Raw genomic sequence first — 18,463 nt, forward strand, 5'->3', positions numbered from 1 at the left:
CGCTGGTGCACAAAGGGCACGAGTGAAACACAATCACCATGCTGCCATCTGCACCTCTGGGGAGGTCCCTTTTATCCTCAGAGACAACAGAAAAGTCAACATTTCCCATAAAGTGAAGTTACTGAAAAACTCATTGTAGGAATTACCAAAGCCAGCAAGTCTGGGGTTTGTTGGGGGTTTGGGTTTTGGTTTTTTCTCTCTTTTGCTTTCATTGTGAGCTTTCCCCCTTTGTTCCCACAAGTGCTTTTCAGAACACTTGGTTTCGCCTGTTTCCATTTTACTCTAATTTGTCCTGGAGAAGCAACACTTCAGCCTTCACTAAGGACATAATGCATTTTCAACTACTTTTTAATGATGAAATCATTCCCTGCCTCAGATCCTTCAGAGCCCTGGCCTGCTGCTGCAGCTGCACTGCCAGAACATTTCCAAGGCAGCTTCAAGACTCCTGAGCTCCAGGCAGGATCCAACTGCACAGAACTGACCCTGCTGCAGGGAAAACGAGACCAAAATCAGCTGAGAGGAAAAGGAGAGCAAGGAGCAGCCTGTGACACCTCCATTGGCCCTGGAGCTGGCCAGGACAGGGCTCCTCACCTGCAGGGACACTGCCACAGGTGTCCTGGGACACCTTCCCACAGAGTGCCAGCCCACGTGCAAACCCTTCCACACGCAGAAGGAAAACGGGAATGTTTTCTCAGCCACCTCGGCTACCGGTCCTGGCTCCACAGGGATGATTCCAACCTTTTCCTACACCATTTCCTGCCACAGAAGTGCCTGTAAATAGCTCTGGCCATCCACCTGAGGGATGAGGAGCCGCTCCTGGAGGAGGAGGAGCGGTGTGAAAATGGTTTAACGCAGAAGCAGTCCCTGGAAAAGGCTCTGTGCAGGCAGCACAGGAGAGGGGCTCTTTGCCTTCTCCCCATCCCTCAGCAAGCACAAACAGCTCCCAGCTGCTCCAGCGGCCTCTGCACGGGCAGGGCGGGCTGGCAGCAGCCCTGGGGGGAAATGGGGACACCGGTGCCTTCCCGCTCCCCTGGGAACGTGGGGTGGAACAGCAAACCCCGGAGCCTCGGCCACGGGCTCCGTCCCATCAGCCACGCACAGCCCTGAGATCCAAAGGGTGCCCTCAGCCCCCACGCCGGGGCTCTGCAGGGCACAGTGACCCCGTCACAGGCAGGAGGACACAGCCCCTGGCCCCCAGCTGGCTCTGCCCCCAGCCCTCAGCAGGGAGGCAGCACTTGGCCGTGTCCCTTTCCAGCATCCCCCAAACAAAGCCCCAGGGAAGAGCTGGAAAGGGAGCTCTATTTATTTATTTACTTATTTATTTACTTTTGATTTGTTCCCAGCTCCGTGGCTCGTGACCAGCCCTGAGGGTTGGCAGGGCCACTCCTGAGCGAGGGGCTCGTGACGTGCTGCAGGCACGGCGAGAGGAACCAGGCTCAAAATAGGACAGGGAACAAATTTATTTATCCAGCCCAGAATGTGGTAGTTTCTCTTTTTTTTATTTGCCACATTTTCTCATTCTTCACATTCTTTCCCTGCAGAAGCCAAACACCCTTTCCCAAAGCACTCAGCTGCCAAGTGGCACCAGTCCCACAGCAGCCAAAATCCCAGGGGCTGCACAGCAGGAACCACACACTGGATGCAGCAGAAAATACTCAGGATTATCTGATAAGTTGTTTATAACTCCAGCAGAGTTTTCCAGGACAAGCGGCTTCCTTAAGTAAATTTAATTTTGAGAGCAAAAAAAGGGTCAATTTTTTTTTTTCCCCACCATCACAAGTTAAATATTTTATTTCAAAAGCAGAGTTGTGGCTTGCTGCAGAGCAGAGACCAGGATGCGTTTCCACCCCCTTCTGCTTTCATTCCAATCAGCCCTTTAGGAAAAGGCTCCAAGAGTCCAATGCTGCTTGCAGGGGAAGTTTAATGGAGTCTGGAAAACACTCAGGAGCATCTTCTTCCTCTCCGTGGCTTCAGCGGCTGCCGGCTCATTCCCCCTGGCTGGAGCGCGCCCTGTTGCTCCGGGGCAGCGCGGCCGAGGGAGGTTTTCTCGCAAAAATAACCATGTGGCACACGCCCGGCGGTGCCGAGGGGCGCTGGGCCTCGGCAGCTCCCGGGGGACTCTCCCGGCTCGGTGCGGGGCTGGGCTGCGAGCGGGGCCGGCCCGGGGTCGGGGTCGGGGTCGGGGTCGGGGTCGGGGTCGGGGTTGGGGTTGGGGTCGGGGCCAGGCCAGCCCTGCCCAGCCACTCCTGCTGCCGCAGCCGCCGCACCAGTGGTCCCGTGTGGGTCACGTAGGCGTCTCCGGGCGGCTGCTGGGGGTTCTGGGCGCTGGGCAGCCCCACGTTGGGCGAGGGCAGCGCATCCTCTGCAAGCCAAAAACACGGCGTGAGAGCACAGCCCTCCTCGGGAAGGGTCGCAAAGGAGTCCTTTGGTGGCACCGGGGACCCCACGGGGACCAGCCGTGGCTCTGCTGTGGCCACGGGGGCATCGCCGAGGGGCAGCAGCGCCTGTGGCTGCTCTGCATCGGGACCCAAAGAATCCATGGAAGAAACGGCCGCTAGCCACGACTGGCAGCCTCTGAGCCTCTATTTCCGCAGCTGAGCGCGGGGTGCGAGGCTCTGCCCGAGGCACAGGGCCCTGCTGGCCTCAGCTCCCAGACAGAGCCCAGCGCGGGCAGGACCCCGCTGAAAGGGGCTGGAGAGCTGCTCATCCCCACCAGGCAAAGGCCCCCGCGCCCTGCAGAGCAGAGATCCAGCTCCGTCCCTCGCCCCAGCAGCCAGAGAGAGGCACGGAGTGACCCACCGAGGGGCAGGGAGGACAGGGGTCCGGGGTGTGGGGCCAGCCCGCGCCTCCCACCGCTCCCCTTGCAGCCCTCAGCCTCCCTGCACCCCGGCAGGTGTTCCAGGGCTGCAGAGGCTGCCTGGGCAGCACAGCAGGACAAGGGCATGCGGCAGGAATGGCTGCTGTGCTATTTAGTCCTGGGTAAATGCTGCCACTCACGGGATATTCCCGGGCTTTCTAGAGGGCCTCGGGCTCAGCTGCAGTGCCCAATTGCCACAGCATCCTCTCACGGGGCAATAAAGGGCTTGTTCACTTTCCTGAATGGTAAAAAAGCAATGTGACGGAGAACATCCCCAGTTTGGATTTTTGATTGGTGTGGGAACTTTTGGTGTCAGGAGAAAGTTTGGATGCCACCAGCTGAATTTTCCTGGGTGGTTGTGGGTGCTTGGGTGCAAATATCCCCAGACAAGGACACAAGATCTGCCAAATTTCCCATGCTGGAGAGCAGAGACAGAGGCTGATGCAAATCCCAGATACTTCTCCTCTGACCTTCTCTCTATCCCTTCCCAAAGCAGAAACGCTAAAGAAGCCACAGGGAGAGGACACACAAACATTCCCTGCCTGCAGAGCCGGGGTCCAGCAGCTTTCCCTGCATTACATCCCTGGGGAGGCCCCCACAGAGGTGATTCCTCCACACCAAGAGCGTGACAGGAGTGCCCTGGGAGCTGAGGATGGGAATGCAAAGCACTGGAGAGAGGATGCCAAGGGAAAGCCCAGAGCTGACAACATCCCGGAGCAGAAGGAGCTGGGATCATCAGCCACACTTTGTTATTTACAGCCTGTGCTTGGCTACTAGCCTGGAAGTGATTCCAGAGGCCAGGGAGAAAGGGCTCCACGAGATCCTGGGAATGCTACGAGCACGAGCTGCTCTCCCCGCAGCACCTGCCAGCGAGAGCTGTCCCAGCCCTGTCCTGGGACCTGGAAGGGCTGTCCAGGCAGAGCTGGCCCAGCTCCCTCCTGCTGCAGGCACGGGACGGCTGCTGCCCCTGCCCTGCCCTGCCCTGCCCGGGGCTCTCCTGGAGCTGCCCACGCCGAGGGATCAGGACCTGCTGCAGTGGGAAACGCTCCCACACGCTCCTGTCCCAGCCCCACCTCGGGGTCTGCCTGGGGCACGGGTGGAACTGGTGGCACTGGGCTGTTCCCTCCAGGCCCTGACACCTGAGATGAGCCAGGCCCCAGAGCTCACAGACATTCCAGAAATTCCGTTTGCTAGTTTTCATCCTCACCACGAGCTGCTCCAGAGGCTCTGGAGGGCACCGTGCAGCGGATTCCCTCTGCGCGACTCGGGGGAGATAAAAAAGAGCTGCAGCCACGGTCCCACAGAGCTGTGGGGGCTGCCAGCCTGAGCTGCAGCAGGACACGGGGAGGGGATGTGGCCCAGAGCCTGCCCCAGCAGCACAGAGCAGCACTGGAGGCCCCCAGCCCCTGCAGCACCGCGGTGCCCTTCCCTCCGAGGCCAGGCTGGACAGGGCTGGGAGCAGCCTGCTCTATGAGGGTGTCCCTGCCGTGGGACAAGGTGAGCTTTAAGGTCCCTTCCAACCCAAACCAGTCTGAGATTCTCTGCTCCGGCCCAAAAACCCAAGCAAAAAGGCTCCTTTGTGCAGCACAAGCTGCCCCTGCATGCAGCTGTGCTGGGAGAGCCAGGGCTCCCCGAGGCTGCTCGCCCCGGGCTGGCAGCAGCAGCAGCCCCGGCTCAGCCCAGCCAGGCTGTAAATCAGGCCCAGGGTGCTGGGACCCCGCAGGAGCCCCCCTTGCAGAGCAGAGTGTAAAAGCCCCCTCGCTCAAACAACGACCCTTTTGTGATGCTGAAAGTGGGCAAACCCAGAATCTTATAGTTCATGATAGAATTATGGTTTCTTGGAGACTGGGGACACACATGGCCCACTTTAAATCCAAATTAATGCTGCTGAGCTTCAAGGCATTGACAGGCAGAGGTGCACATTACTTTAACACCATCCAAAAAAGCACCACCAAAGACAGGAACAGACAGATACACAGAAGTATCATCACACAGGGAACACAGCTTCTCCTTATCAGCCAGAGATTAAAGCACATGCTGAGATCTGCTCAGTCTTTCCCCAATTTCCAGACATAATTATCAATTCACTTCATCAGCAGGCTGTGCTCTATCGCTGCCATTGTGTGAGGCTGCATTTGGCTCATTTGCTTTACCTTTTCACAATGAAAATAAAACAAAACCCGAGACCAAGCCCGGGGCTAAAGCCTCGCTCAGTAAAGCTGCGCCTCGTGGTGCTGAGCCCAGGGCAGGGCTGAGCAGGGAGCAAACAGCCCCTGCCTGCTCTGCTCCCACTGCCCAGCTGCAGGACAGCAGAGAGGCTCTGGCAACGCAAGGGAAATCTCCTGGAGGAAGGAGGGAGGGAGGGAGGGAGGCTTTTCTGAGAGCCACTGGAGCCATGAAGCGCCCAGCGCTTTGCCCCACGCCGCAGCTCATGGGTTTCATTCTCAGAGCTGCTGGCAGCAGGACAGGTTTCACACTCTTATATTTAGAGAGCCTCGCCTGACAAACAGCCAAAGCTGTCGCCTGTAAATCAGGGGGCTCTGACAGGGCCCAGAGCAAGCAGTAAAAGCAAATGGGGGAAATGAAATTACAGGCTGCAGAGGGACCTCTGCAAAAGAGTAAGCTTTTATTTTCTGTTCCTAAAGTTCACAGTCATTACAAATATTTCTCCCTCTGTTCTTTCATTTGTTTTTAAGGCAGTCCCTGCTGTGAGGCCCTGAGCCCCCTCAGCTTCCCGCATTCCTGGCTGGGGTGGCCTGGCCTGCAGGAGCTGACAGATCCAGGGCTGGGCCAGGAGATTCCGCTGGTGGCTCCTGGTGCCAGGGGAGGCAGGAGCAGCCTGGGCACTCCCAGGTCCCTGCAGCCCACCAGGCTTAGGGACAGGGTCCTGCTGGGGTGGCACCACAGCACTCAGAACAGGCCTGGCTGAAGGTGGCACTGTGAGATCCGTGGCCGGAGTCAGCCTGAAAGGCCTTTTCCAGCATTAATGGCTCTGCACTCTCCCACCGACACGGGGTTTTCACTCACACTGAAACATCTCCTTTTCCCACAACCAAGCAGAAGCACAGGAAACTCCTGGACCACCCTGGGAAGCAGCAGCAGCTGATGCCCCTCCTGTCCCAAAGCCGGGGGGCCAAGAAGGCTGACAGGCACCACTGGGAACATCCTAATGCTGCATTTCACGTGCTTGGCCGGGGGAGCCTCAGCACAGAGACTTCCTGCCTCCAAGGCTCCCATCCAAGGGTTTTCCAACCTCTCAGCACCAGCAAAATAAGGAGAAGCAAGTGCTCCTCTGATAGAAGCAGGATTCAGCCCTTCCTTGTCCCGTACAACTCCACAGCACTTTGCTCCCATCTCCAGCAGGATTTTAATTTGACCCTAAGCACAGAGATGGACCAGCAATTGCAAAATCAACTGCTGGGAACCAAATCAAGCTGATGAAAGGATAAGAGCAACAAAAATCCCCTTTATTCATTCATCTGATTCTACTGTTTGAAGTTCTCCACGAGCAGCTCCCAAGCCAAGCTCCTCCCTGTGTGTGTGAGCTGGGGGCTGTGTGATGAAGATGGAAAGAGAGGATCACCGGCTCTGAAAGGGGAGGAGCAGGAACAGAGCAACAGAAGAGGCAGCACGGCACATTTGGGAAGTCAGGATCCCGTGACAGATTCCAGGGAAGGTGAAAAACCTTGTCTAGGTGCTAGGGCTACAGTGAAAAGCCAACAGAAGGAACAAATAGCTCAGCAAGTATTCTGTTCCTGTTTATTCCACAACAGGCTTGAACCAGCATCAGGTGGGGGGGACAAGTGCCCATCACTGCCTTCAGGGGGCTTGGGATCCAGGGCATTGAGCCAGGGGCTAACCGGGGTGGCTGATTAGCCACGCTCCCACCCCAGGCCAGGGGCACCACACTCCCAAATACTCCCCAACAGGTGCTGAGGTGGGAATGAATCCCTGTGGATCACATCCCCCTCACCTCTCCCCAGAGCAAGCCCTGCCCTCAGCAAGCCCAGGAGCCACGTTCAGATGCTGGGAGCAGCCCCCCAAACCAGCCCCAAGGCTGGAAAGCGCCGGGGAAAGAGGAGGAAGGGGCATGAGGGATCCCCCAGCAGCAGAAGATACAGGCAGTGCAGCCCCAGGGACACTGCTGGGACACTGCTGGGACACTGCTGGGACACTGCTGGGACATGGCTGGGACACTGCTGGGACACTGCTGGGACATTGCTGGGACACTGCTGGGACATTGCTGGGACACTGCTGGGACACTGCTGGGACATGGCTGGGACATGGCTGGGACACTGCTGGGACATGGCTGGGACACTGCTGGGACACTGCTGGGACATGGCTGGGACACTGCTGGGACATGGCTGGGACACTGCTGGGACACTGCTGGGACATTGCTGGGACACTGCTGGGACACTGCTGGGACACTGCTGGGACATGGCTGGGACACTGCTGGGACACTGCTGGGACACTGCTGGGACACTGCTGGGACATGGCTGGGACACTGCTGGGACATGGCTGGGACACTGCTGGGACATTGCTGGGACACTGCTGGGACACTGCTGGGACATTGCTGGGACATGGCTGGGACATGGCTGGGACACTGCTGGGACACTGCTGGGACATTGCTGGGACACTGCTGGGACACTGCTGGGACATTGCTGGGACATGGCTGGGACACTGCTGGGACATTGCTGGGACATGGCTGGGACACTGCTGGGACACTGCTGGAACAGTGCTGGGACACTGCTGGGACACTGCTGGGACATTGCTGGGACACTGCTGGGACACTGCTGGGACATGGCTGGGACACTGCTGGGACATGGCTGGGACACTGCTGGGACATTGCTGGGACATGGCTGGGACACTGCTGGCACACTGCTGGGACATGGCTGGGACATGGCTGGGACACTGCTGGGACACTGCTGGGACATTGCTGGGACACTGCTGGGACATTGCTGGGACATTGCTGGGACATTGCTGGGACACTGCTGGGACATTGCCGGGACATTGCTGGGACAGTGCTGGGACATTGCTGGGACACTGCTGGGACATTGCTGGGACATGGCTGGGACACTGCTGGGACACTGCTGGAACAGTGCTGGGACACTGCTGGGACACTGCTGGGACACTGCTGGGACATTGCTGGGACATGGCTGGGACACTGCTGGGACACTGCTGGGACACTGCTGGGACATGGCTGGGACACTGCTGGGACATTGCTGGGACACTGCTGGCACACTGCGGGGACACTGCTGGGACACTGCTGGGACATTGCTGGAACACTGCTGGGACATTGCTGGGACATTGCTGGGACATGGCTGGAACACTGCCGGGACACTGCTGGGACACTGCTGGGACACTGCTGGGACATGGCTGGGACACTGCTGGGACACTGCTGGGACATTGCTGGGACACTGCTGGGACATGGCTGGGACACTGCTGGGACACTGCTGGGACATGGCTGGGACACTGCTGGGACATGGCTGGGACACTGCTGGGACACTGCTGGGACACTGCTGGGACATGGCTGGGACACTCCTGGGACATTGCTGGGACACTGCTGGGACATGGCTGGGACACTGCTGGGACACTGCTGGGACATGGCTGGGACACTGCTGGGACATGGCTGGGACACTGCTGGGACACTGCTGGGACATGGCTGGGACACTGCTGGGACACTGCTGGGACATTGCTGGGACACTGCAGGCACCCAAGGCAGGGAACGTCTGACCCCACAGCAGCACAGGGATGGCCCAGCTAGAGCAGAAGCAGCTCCTGGGCCAGGCTGGTGTGAGCGGGGGGATTCACCAGGCTGCTGCTGCTTCAGCCAGCTCGGATCTGTAAGCAAGAGCTCGTCCCTGCTGTCAGACAAGCAGCAGTCTTGAATTAAACCCTGCTCAAGCTGCTCGCTTCTCACCAAGCCCAGCTTTAGTCCTGTACTCCCCCTGCACGGGCACCCCCTGGCTGGGAGATGGGCAGCAGGGACGTGTCCATCCCACGGGAGCCACCAAACAGGGAGCACGGAGCTGGGGGAGCCACCAGAGCCCAGAAACTCAGGAGAAAGTGCTTGTTTATGTGAAAGCACAAGGAGGCAAATAGTTGACATTAAGCTTTTGGGGAGGCTGTGGGACTGGGCTGTTCCTTTCAGCCCTCACACAAAGGGCCCCTTTTTGTCTCGCTGTAAAACAGAAACCATATTGAAGGGTCTGTGGAATTTCTGGGCATTTTTTCCCCTGGGAGACACAGTGCCCTGCACTCCAATGCAGATGAAGCAGGATGCAAAGGGCAAGATGTTCAGAAGCGGCTCCAGGGCCGCCTCCTGCCCTGCTGCTGCCACAGCCCCCCCAAAATCCTGTCCCCCAAAACCCTCAGCGCTTCCAGCATGCTCAGGGGCAGAGCCTGGAGGTGCCCCAGGGCTCCCAGCAGCTCCCGCAGCTGGAGATGCTGCAGGGAGCCCGTGCTGAGCGCAGCCCCTTTGGAAAGGGACAGAACTGCCACCCCAGCCCCGCTGAGCTCCAGCGTGCTGGGACTGCTCATCCCCGAGAGTGCCCGGCTGCCCCCAGGAGTGACCCCGAGCCCACCCTCAGCACCTCCCTGCCCCAGCAAGGACCGGGATGTGCTGCTGCTCCAGCAGTGCTGGGGACACCTCCCTCTTTCACTTGGCCAAGTTTCACACCGCAGCTCTGCCCCCAAAGGTGTTTTCGGGCTGGTCCGAGCCCTGTGGGGCAGGAAACTGCCAGGGCCTCCCCATGCACAGGGAAGGATTCCTTCCTGACGAAGTTTAAGGATCCGAGTCCCGTGAGCGCTGCAGCCGCTGCTGCGTGCAGCTTCCCCTCCTCAGCACTCAGCACCACGGGCACAAACAGCGGCTCCCCTTCCCTCTGGGGCCCGGCGCCGCTCCCCGGGGCAGGGAGGGCGTTTCAGGACAGCTCCGGTGCAAAGGCTGCGGCCACAGGAGACAGAACCCCCCCCCCCTTGTCCCGCCCTGGGACCCCGGTGGTGGCAGGAGCGCGTCCGAGTCCTGCCAGGCACCGCAGGGACCGGCCCGGCTCGGGCGGGGGAGCGCCGGCACCGCCGGGGCAGCGAGGGCGGCCGGCACGGGAGCGCCCTCCGCTAACCGTGAGACCCCGAGCGAGGACAGCAAAGCCCGGAGCACATCCACGGCTCCATCTGACGGGAGCCTCTTGGAGAACAGCCGCTCCCAGCCCGCCTGGGGCCGAGCAGCCGCTCCGGTTCCCCGGGACACCGGGAACAGCCTCGCCCGCCCGCAGCCGGTGTCCTGCTGGAAACCACAGCCAGGGACCGGCCCGAGCTGGGCGGGACCCCCCAGGACCACCCAGACCAGCCCCTGGCCCTGCCCAGACCCCCAACAACCCCACCCTGCGCATCCCTGGAGCGCTGTCCAAACGCTCCTGGAGCTCTGGCAGCCTCGGGGCCGGGACCATTCCCTGGGCAGTGCCCAGCAGGCTTTTAATAACAAAATGGAGACTCTTCTGCTTGATGGTTTTCCCTGCTTTCACTAAAATCCTGCTCTCTAATATGGGAAAAGGATTTCTGTGTGAAGGCACTCAGATGAGGAGACATCCAACCCCAACAGCTAAAATGAGTTGAGCTGGCTGAAAAGGAGTTGGGAAGACAAAGCTCCAAGCCTGAAAGTATTTTGCTGGAATAGATCTGCTTTTGAGAGCTGTTGACTTTTTGACAAGATGAAAAACTGGAAAACATCCACTTTGCATCAAAAACGTGTTCAGGCAAGAGAACAGAAAATCTCACTTTTCAGTGAAAACAATCCCTCCAAATGGAAAACTTGCACTGTTTGTTTTCATTCTGCCATGAAATTCCCCTTAGCACAGGGAAACATTCTCAGCCAGCCCCATCAGCACGTGGGCTGAGAGGAGAAGTGACAGGACAAGTCACTTGTGCTGCTTGCGAGAGGAGAAGTGACAGGACAAGTGACACCGTGCCCCAGGCAGGACACTGCAGGCACAGGGCTCGGCTGTTCCCGCTCATCCCACAGTCTCACATGTTCCCAGAGTGGCCCCTGCTGGGCCGAGCCCCCCTCCAGCTGCAGCCCACGGGAGATGTCACTGCCCAAACATCTCCCGAGCTGCGAGCCAGCAGCATCGCTCCCGCACAGCATTCCCTGCTCCAGGCAGCTCCAGGCTTTTGGCTTTGCTGCACTCAGCATTGCAAACCCCAGCCCTGCCTGAGCAGCCTGGCCCTTTGAAATCAAGGAATTAAGTTGAAAAAGCCCTCCAAGATCAGCGAGACCAGCCATTCCCTCAGCACAGCCAAGGCCACCCCTACACCCTGTCCCCAAGTGTCACACGCACAGCTTTTCAGTCCCCAGGGATGGGGACGCCACCCCGGCCTGGGCAGGCTGTTCATGGAGCAGGAGAGGATGGACAAGGTCACGTCACCCCCGGGTCCCCTCGGCGTGCATGCCATGGCACCCAGCACACAGCCCTGACCCACCCCACATTCCGGGAGGGGCCCCTGGACACGGACTGTCCTGGACACCACGAGCAGGGCTGGGACAGCAGCTGTTTTTAGCAGGAAGATGCTGCAGGGCTGTGACACCTCCCTGCCACGCCAGAAATGTGAGACAGGAACATTCAGTGTCTCTGTTTGTGCCATTCCCCTTCCTTGGCGAGGGAGCCTCCCCTGCCCGTCCCCAGGAAACCCAGGATGGGCTCCCCAGTCCCTCATTCCTGCACAACAACCACCAGGGCAGAAAAGGGAACCCTGCCCAGACCCACCACCAAATATAACCCAGGCAGGGCCGGAGCACACGAGCCTGGCCTGCACATGGATTACCCTGGGCTTGTCACATTTATTGTTTCGTTCAATGACCTTCTGGAGTGCCTCAGCTGCAGCAGTCCCTCCTTTCTGTTGTGTCTTCCCCCAGCACAGATCCCCCCCAGCCCCGGGGTCTCCAGAGCTTCTGCCAGAGCAGCAGCTGCACATGAGGATAAAAATAAAATTTACACATCCAGGGAAGAAATTCCCTCCAGGAGTTGTGGTTGCTGAGTTCTGGTGGGGGCTGTGTGTTTTTGGGAGCCTCCTGGAGTGACCCGAGTGATTTGAGGTCACTTGAAGCAACGTCTGGGTGACTTCACTTTCCTACTCATTGTCCCTGGTGGGTGTCACATGCCCCAGACCCATTTATCTCCGAGAGGAAAGGACAGGCCTGGATTCCGTGGGGAATGTCCCAGAGGCAGCAGGAGCACTCTCCCGAGGCAGCTGGGCTTTGTGCCTGAGCAGCCCTTCCCTGGATCCCGGGCTGGGAAGGCACTTCTGACAAGGGAAGCTGTGAACAGCTCTGTCATCACGGGAGCTCTCGTGTCACCACTCGTGTGACCCCCTCTGTATCTGCCATCAGCGGCAGCCTTCTGTCAGCCTCCAGCCTCACTCAGCACAGGAACTTCTCCCCATTTCACACCACAGCTCACCAGGAGGGAAAGCAGCATTCCCAGGGTCCTGCAGCACATCCAGAACGACCTGAGGAGCTTTGTGGCGATTTCTGGAGGAGCTGTTCACCCTCTTGTCCAGAGGAGATGCTGTGCACCGGCTGCTCCATCAGCAGGGCTCGGCCCTGGACACACCAGAGGCCACCAGGAGCTGCTCGGGGGACAGAGGGGCCAGCAGGACACGGTGGCACATGGAAACCCTCAGATCAGCCGCCCACAGTGAAACCCACGCTCTGCTTCTCTACAAGTGAACCCCAGAGCTTTGTTTGCTCTTTCCTGCATCCCTCACACATTCCTGCCGGAACTCTGGATGGGATTTCCAGGAGACACCAACACCAAAGGCCAATCACTCACAGCACTGTGCACTGCCCTTCCTGAGCTGTGCTCAAGGAAAGCTCGCAGTGAATTCCTGCCTGGAGAAGGGCTCAGCCTTCTCTCCATGGCATGGGACAGGGAAGTGGAAATCAGAACGATCTTCCCGGCGGGGCAAGGAAGGCAAAGGCCAAGAACAGTCAAACTGAGTGCCCCCCTCCCCACCCTGCCCCTTCCCTGAGCTGGTGGGAAAGGGATGTCTCGGATTTACACTCCATAAAGTGCTTGAATCCTAAAAACAGAGGCACCCTCAAATGAAAGCACAGACCACTACGTCCAAGAGCATCCAGAGATTTTTCTTGCCAACAGTGACACACCCTTGGCCAGCATTTCCTCAGCAAAAGGTTAATCCCCTCCAAAGTGCTCTCTCTGGTTTTCTTTTCCAGAGGAAAGTCCTGTCCAAGCCATCAGGCACATCCAGGCCCTCACCTGTGGGACTCAGCCCTACACAAGAGCCATTGAACACCTCAAATCACCCACTGGGTCTTGGATACTCCATAGCCAGAGGAGCCAGATCAGGGCATTTGGATCCAATTAGTTTCCCTAATCTGCCCTGAAAGGCAGCCAGGGCTGGGGCTGCTCCAGCTGCACACATGGCCTGGAGCAGGAAAGGCACAAGGCCCTCAGAACATCCTCTCCAGCGTGGATTTCCCAATAGTGCTGCTGCTCACTCCAAGAGCAAAATCACTCCACTGAAGTCTTCCTGCTCAGCAAAACTGATCCCTCCTCCCTGCAGCAACCTTTGTCTGCTCTCTCCAGCCCTGAACCATCAAATCCCTTTGGAAATTCGCAAGCAAAGCCTATGGGCGAGACAGAATAAAATTCCTGCACGTTCTTTTTTTTTTTTTTGCTGTTGAGAGCACAGAAACCCCAAGCTGCACAAAAGCTTCCAGCTCCTCCAGACACCTCCTGTGCTGCAGGAACTGCTCCTCTGCCACATCCGAGCTGCAGGAGCCATGGCTGGCAGGAACAGGAATGTCTGTAGAGCCTGGAATTAGGATCCTTTTTCACGGTGCAGATATATCCCCTACTGCTCAGCCCCCAGAGCTGGTGAGCAAGCACGAGGTGACACAGCAAAGGACAAAGGAGAAGTGAGAGAACTCCCATTCCTTGGCTGGTGGAAGTCGGGGAGGTTTGTGGAGCCCAGCTGGGATCTCACCCATCGGGGTCTTTCTTTGGGAAGTTCAAATGGATGTGGGGGTCTGGCCCAGACCCGTGGGGAAGGGCCCAGATCCCCAGTGCTACCCCCAAAGAACAAGCAGGGCTGGCCAGACGCTGAGGGGGACCCACACCCAGCTGCCCACAGCGGCCACCCCACTGCAGGGTAACCCAGAGCAGCTCCAGGCTGCCTCGGGAGCAGGGAAAAGCAGCGCCAGCACCTCAGCTCCTGGCTGTGCCTCAGCTCCTGTGTGACGGGACCTGTGGCTGCTCCTGCATCTGTGAATGCCACAATGCAGGCATTCCCTGCAGGCATTCCCTGCACCGGGCTGTGAGCAGGCATTCCCTGCAGGCATTCCCTGCAGGCATTCCCTGCAGGTATTCCCTGCACCGGGCTGTGAGCAGGCATTCCCTGCAGGCATTCCCTGCAGGCATTCCCTGCAGGCATTCCCTGCACTGGGCTGTGAGCAGGCATTCCCTGCAGGCATTCCCTGCAGACATTCCCTGCACCAGGCTGTGAGCAGGCATTCCCTGCAGGCATTCCCTGCACCAGGCTGTGAGCAGGCATTCCCTGCAGGCATTCCCTGCAGACATTCCCTGCACCAGGCTGTGAGCAGGCATTCCCTGCAGGCATTCCCTGCAGGTATTCCCTGCACTGGGCTGTGAGCAGGCATTCCCTGCAGGCATTCCCTGCAGACATTCCCTGCACCGGGCTCGGCTGAGTCCCGCACAGCTCCCGGCTCCAGCCCTGACCACAGAGGCGCGGGAGGAAGCGAGGGCCCGGGGCTTCTCCAGCAGGTCCCAGTCCAACATCTGCTTTCCATGTTCCCCTGGCAGTGCTCCAGGTGCACGCAGCACACTGGGGTCTGTCTGTCTGTCTGTCTGCACACAGCAGGGCCCTCTGTCTGCTCCAGCACCGCTGCCCACAGATCCAGCAAACCTGGGAGGCGGCACGGAGCAGCTCCCTGAGGAACACAGCCCTCGTCCCCCGGGACAGGTGAGGGGACAGAAGAGCTGCCGTGAGCAGGAGGGATCCCCACAGCTCAACCCCCACAGGTACAACCCAGCGGGACACGACCCTTCCACCGGGCAGGGACGGGCCGGGCAAGCCGGGGCTCCACGGGGGCCGGGCAAGCCGGGGCTCCACGGGGGCCAGGGGCACACTTGGGGCTGTCGGGGCCAGGGCTGCACCCCGCGGGTTGGTGGGGGGGCTCCTCCACCTGACCCTGGCGTGGCCAGAGCTGGGCCGGGCACATCCCCGTCCCAGGCAGGATGCACCAGCAAACAGAAACTGCCAGAAGGTGCAAACATGCAGGGACATTCAAACCACCCAGAATTAAGTTACAGACTCCGTCATCACTTTCTGGCACAGACTGCACCCCTTGCTCCCCGCAGGAGTGGAGGCAGCGCGCAGCCACAGGCCGGCTCCGATGTCTCTGCACAGGATGTTCCACACGCCAAATTCAATGTTCGCTCTGCGCGAACCGCGCCCAAACACCCAGGAAATCATTTCGGTGTCACCTGGTGCAAACACCAACTCCCCGCCCGAGCAGCCGACACAAACGGGGCGCTAAATGGGTGCAATTAGCCACTCACTGGCATCAATTATCGGCAATCAGGGAGGGGGAAGTTACACCTGGGGCAGCGAACTGCCACAGGAACTTATAAGTGAGGATCGCTTTTCTGCTGCGCTGCTTGAAACGAAATCCGAGTGTTTCCCGATCTTTCAGGGAATGCGTCCCACATTTACCAAAGAGTAAATTCTGACTCCCCTGGGAGCTGCAGAAATCCCAGCGGCCCGAGCGCTTCCCGCGGTGCTGGAGGACACTCAGGGCAGCAGAACCAAGGAGAAACAGAACACTGACCCTTCACCCTGGCACAGCATAGCCCATCTCCGCCTGCAGCCAGGAGCTGAGCACCAGCCAAGCGGAGATTTAGGATTATCAGTAAAAACGTCCCAAAATTTAGCAGGAAAGCAGCGTGAGGGAAATGCCCACGCCGCGGGGATGCTCTGCTGTAACCCTGCCCATCGCCGCCCTCACCTGAGCTCAGGCCCTCGGAGATGTTGATACAAGGCTTTTCCATCCCCGGCAAGTGGTCAAATGCATCCTTCTCTGATGGCTCCAGGATTTTCTTTTAAAAAACTCACAATGTGTCTCACCGAATCTACAGTGGGGGTACAAAGCAGACAAGGTCGTGTTTGGCTGTGTGGCCACAAGGTTTTTTTCCCTTTGTTCTCCCTCACGGGCAGGTCAGGAGTGTGCAAAAAAATCACTTTATGAAAGGCCAATGTCCCTAGAGGAGACAGAGAGTCCGCAGCTTTACTGGAATGAAGGGAGAGTCCATTGGGCCCCACGCCGGGAGGTCTCTCCCGAGGTTTTGGGGGTGCAGCCTCCTTGTATCCCCAACTCCCGGCCGTGTGTTGCCCTCTTCCTTTCTCCCTGGGCTGAGGCACAGGGAAGGTGCAGCCCTCCCGAACCGCCTACCCCATATCCCCCCTTGGACACGTGGGGACAGTTCCCCCCAAAGCTGGGGAGTTCAGGCTGCCTGGGCTCTGCAGTGGACTTTGCACTGACCCCTTTGTCCATTCCCCTAAGGTGCAGGAGGTCAAACTCGCTGGGTCTGTGACCAACCCCGGTGGAGACACCAGGACCCATCTCGGGGACACCCAGGACCCGTCTCGGGGACACCAGGGACCCATTTCTCCTAAAGACCCCTCCTCGAGCAGTAAAGAATCAGCACCCGTGCTCCGGCACTCGCCTGCCTGGCTCGGGAGCACGGGTGAGCCCGACTGAAAGCCTTGGAAGCTGCCTTGGAGCTGCTGCACACAGAGCTCACGGCTTTGGAAAGCACAGCCAGGGGCCAAAGTCACCTGCTCTAAAGAAAAGGCAGGGTTGGAGCTGGTGACGGGTGTTCCAGCCCCAGCCTCCCTCGCTGTGTGCTCCTTAAAGCAGGTTACGAGGGAAAGCTCCCTGCCTGTCCAGCCAGGAGCCGCGCTGGGAGCCACACTCCCACCCAGGCGGCCTGCAGCGGGCTACGGGATGCTGCTGGACACCGGGCCAGCTGGCCGAGCTGGGAGCGGGGCAGAGGACACAGGCCGGGGTGCAGACACTCCCTGGGGCTCCCTCCCATGCCCTCTGTCGCTGCCGGCTGCCCAGGCTCAGCTCCCCGCTCCGTTCCAGGTGCCAGCCTCCCCCAGCCCCGCTTCCCCCGCGGTACCTGGATGCCGAGCAGCGCACGGGGCAGGGCAGCGGCTGCTGGAACCGAGGGCTCGGGACACACCCAGGAACGCCGGCAGCGCCGGGCGCCCGTGACGGCACAAAGCACCCCCAGCCCCGTTAAAGGGGGAGGGGACACCCAGCCCAGCTGCTTTTGTCCCCCAGAGCCACCTCCTCCATCAGTGCCAGCGGCTGAGCCCGACCCCAGCCATCCCCCACACCCCAAAAGGGGTTTTGGAGCTCTCGGGGTGGGGGGATTCCTCCTTTGCTGGGCTCCAGCTGGGTCAGCCAGGTGCTCTGGGGGCTCCCAGGGCACTCAGTGCTCGTTTCCTTAGGAAAGCAGCCTAAAACCAGCCTGGCTGTCTCCAGCTGTTCCTGCTGTCCTGTGCATGGCCCTTGTACGGCCTCATCTGTGCCTCCAAGTGTTTCTGTGCCCTGCTTACCTCTCCACCAGGATGTGCCTTTTCCTGGGCCGCTGACACAAATCCTACAGGACTCCCCAAGGTGGCGTGTGGGCACCGTGTCCTGGCTCCTACAAAAGCTGGTTCCTGGTCTTAACCATGAAACAACAGTTCAGGGGCTGCTGTTAGCCTGACTCTGAGCCCAGGGCCGGGGCAGGGCTGGTGTCCCTGCAGAGGTGCAGAGCAGCACTGGCACAGCCACGGGGATCAGTGCTGCTTGTGTGTCACCTCACAGACCCCGCTGAAGATTCTGCTTTTATCTCCACGTATTTGAAAAATCCCCAGCCCAGCCCCGGGAGCTGCTGGAGCAGGGAGTTGGATTCAGGACAGATTCTGCCCTCCACCGAAGACCCACAGGGGGAAGGGTTTTGCAAGAGCACGAATGGGGTGACCTCATGGAGGCTTTCTGCACAAAGCCTCGGGGAACTTGCGATCCCTCCCAGAGCTTCCAGTTTGCTTTTTGTAATCCCTCCCAGAGCTTCCAGTTTGCCCCTCACGGCAAACGGCAGGAGAAGCGGGCTCTGTGGGGGGAGCCCGGTCCCCAGGGAATTCCGGGGATTTCATCCTGTCCCCGATCGTCCTTCCGCGGGGCTGAGTGTGCCCTGCCGGGGCTGCCGTGCTTGCCCTCCCGGTGCGTGTGTGGGGGACAGGAGGGGAGCAGCTCTCCCTGCAGCCCCCGTCTGCGCCGTCCCCTGCAGGCACAGCACGGAGGTTTTCGCACTGAAAACACGGAGCCCTCGTGGCAGGAGCCGATTTTCACCTGCAGCGGGTGGCGAGGGCTCCCCGCGGGGCCCGGGCTGGAATTCCTGCCCGGCTGCGCACGGATGGGATCTGGACGCTCGCGGTGTCTGCACTGAGTAACGCCTCTGGCAGCCGGCAGCGAGTTTGGGAAGTGTGTAATGGAGCATCTGCGCCACGGGAGCC

General features: G+C 59.5%; 1 protein-coding gene across 7 annotated transcripts; it reads right to left on the minus strand.

Annotated features, from left to right (window-relative positions):
• Positions 1-1,904: 1,904 nt before the first annotated feature.
• LOC128797878 (uncharacterized) lies at positions 1,905-17,824 on the minus strand. 7 transcript variants are annotated; one of them, XM_053960795.1, is made up of 4 exons: positions 17,080-17,128; positions 16,603-16,732; positions 15,903-16,026; positions 13,697-15,771 (listed from the first exon to the last, which is right to left on the minus strand). In XM_053960795.1, the coding sequence occupies exon 4, from the start codon at positions 15,179-15,181 to the stop codon at positions 13,730-13,732; it is 1,452 nt and encodes a 483-aa protein (XP_053816770.1). In that variant the 5' UTR covers positions 15,182-15,771; positions 15,903-16,026; positions 16,603-16,732; positions 17,080-17,128; the 3' UTR covers positions 13,697-13,729. The 7 variants fall into 7 exon arrangements, with proteins under 7 accessions (XP_053816775.1, XP_053816770.1, XP_053816768.1 ...); XM_053960793.1 differs by having other exon boundaries at positions 16,603-16,737; positions 17,080-17,124; XM_053960800.1 differs by lacking the exons at positions 13,697-15,771; positions 16,603-16,732 and adding an exon at positions 1,905-2,362 and having other exon boundaries at positions 17,080-17,136.
• Positions 17,825-18,463: the final 639 nt, after the last annotated feature.

Source organism: Vidua chalybeata, chromosome 19 (assembly GCF_026979565.1).
Source record: "Vidua chalybeata isolate OUT-0048 chromosome 19, bVidCha1 merged haplotype, whole genome shotgun sequence".
Classification (NCBI taxonomy): domain Eukaryota; kingdom Metazoa; phylum Chordata; class Aves; order Passeriformes; family Viduidae; genus Vidua; species Vidua chalybeata.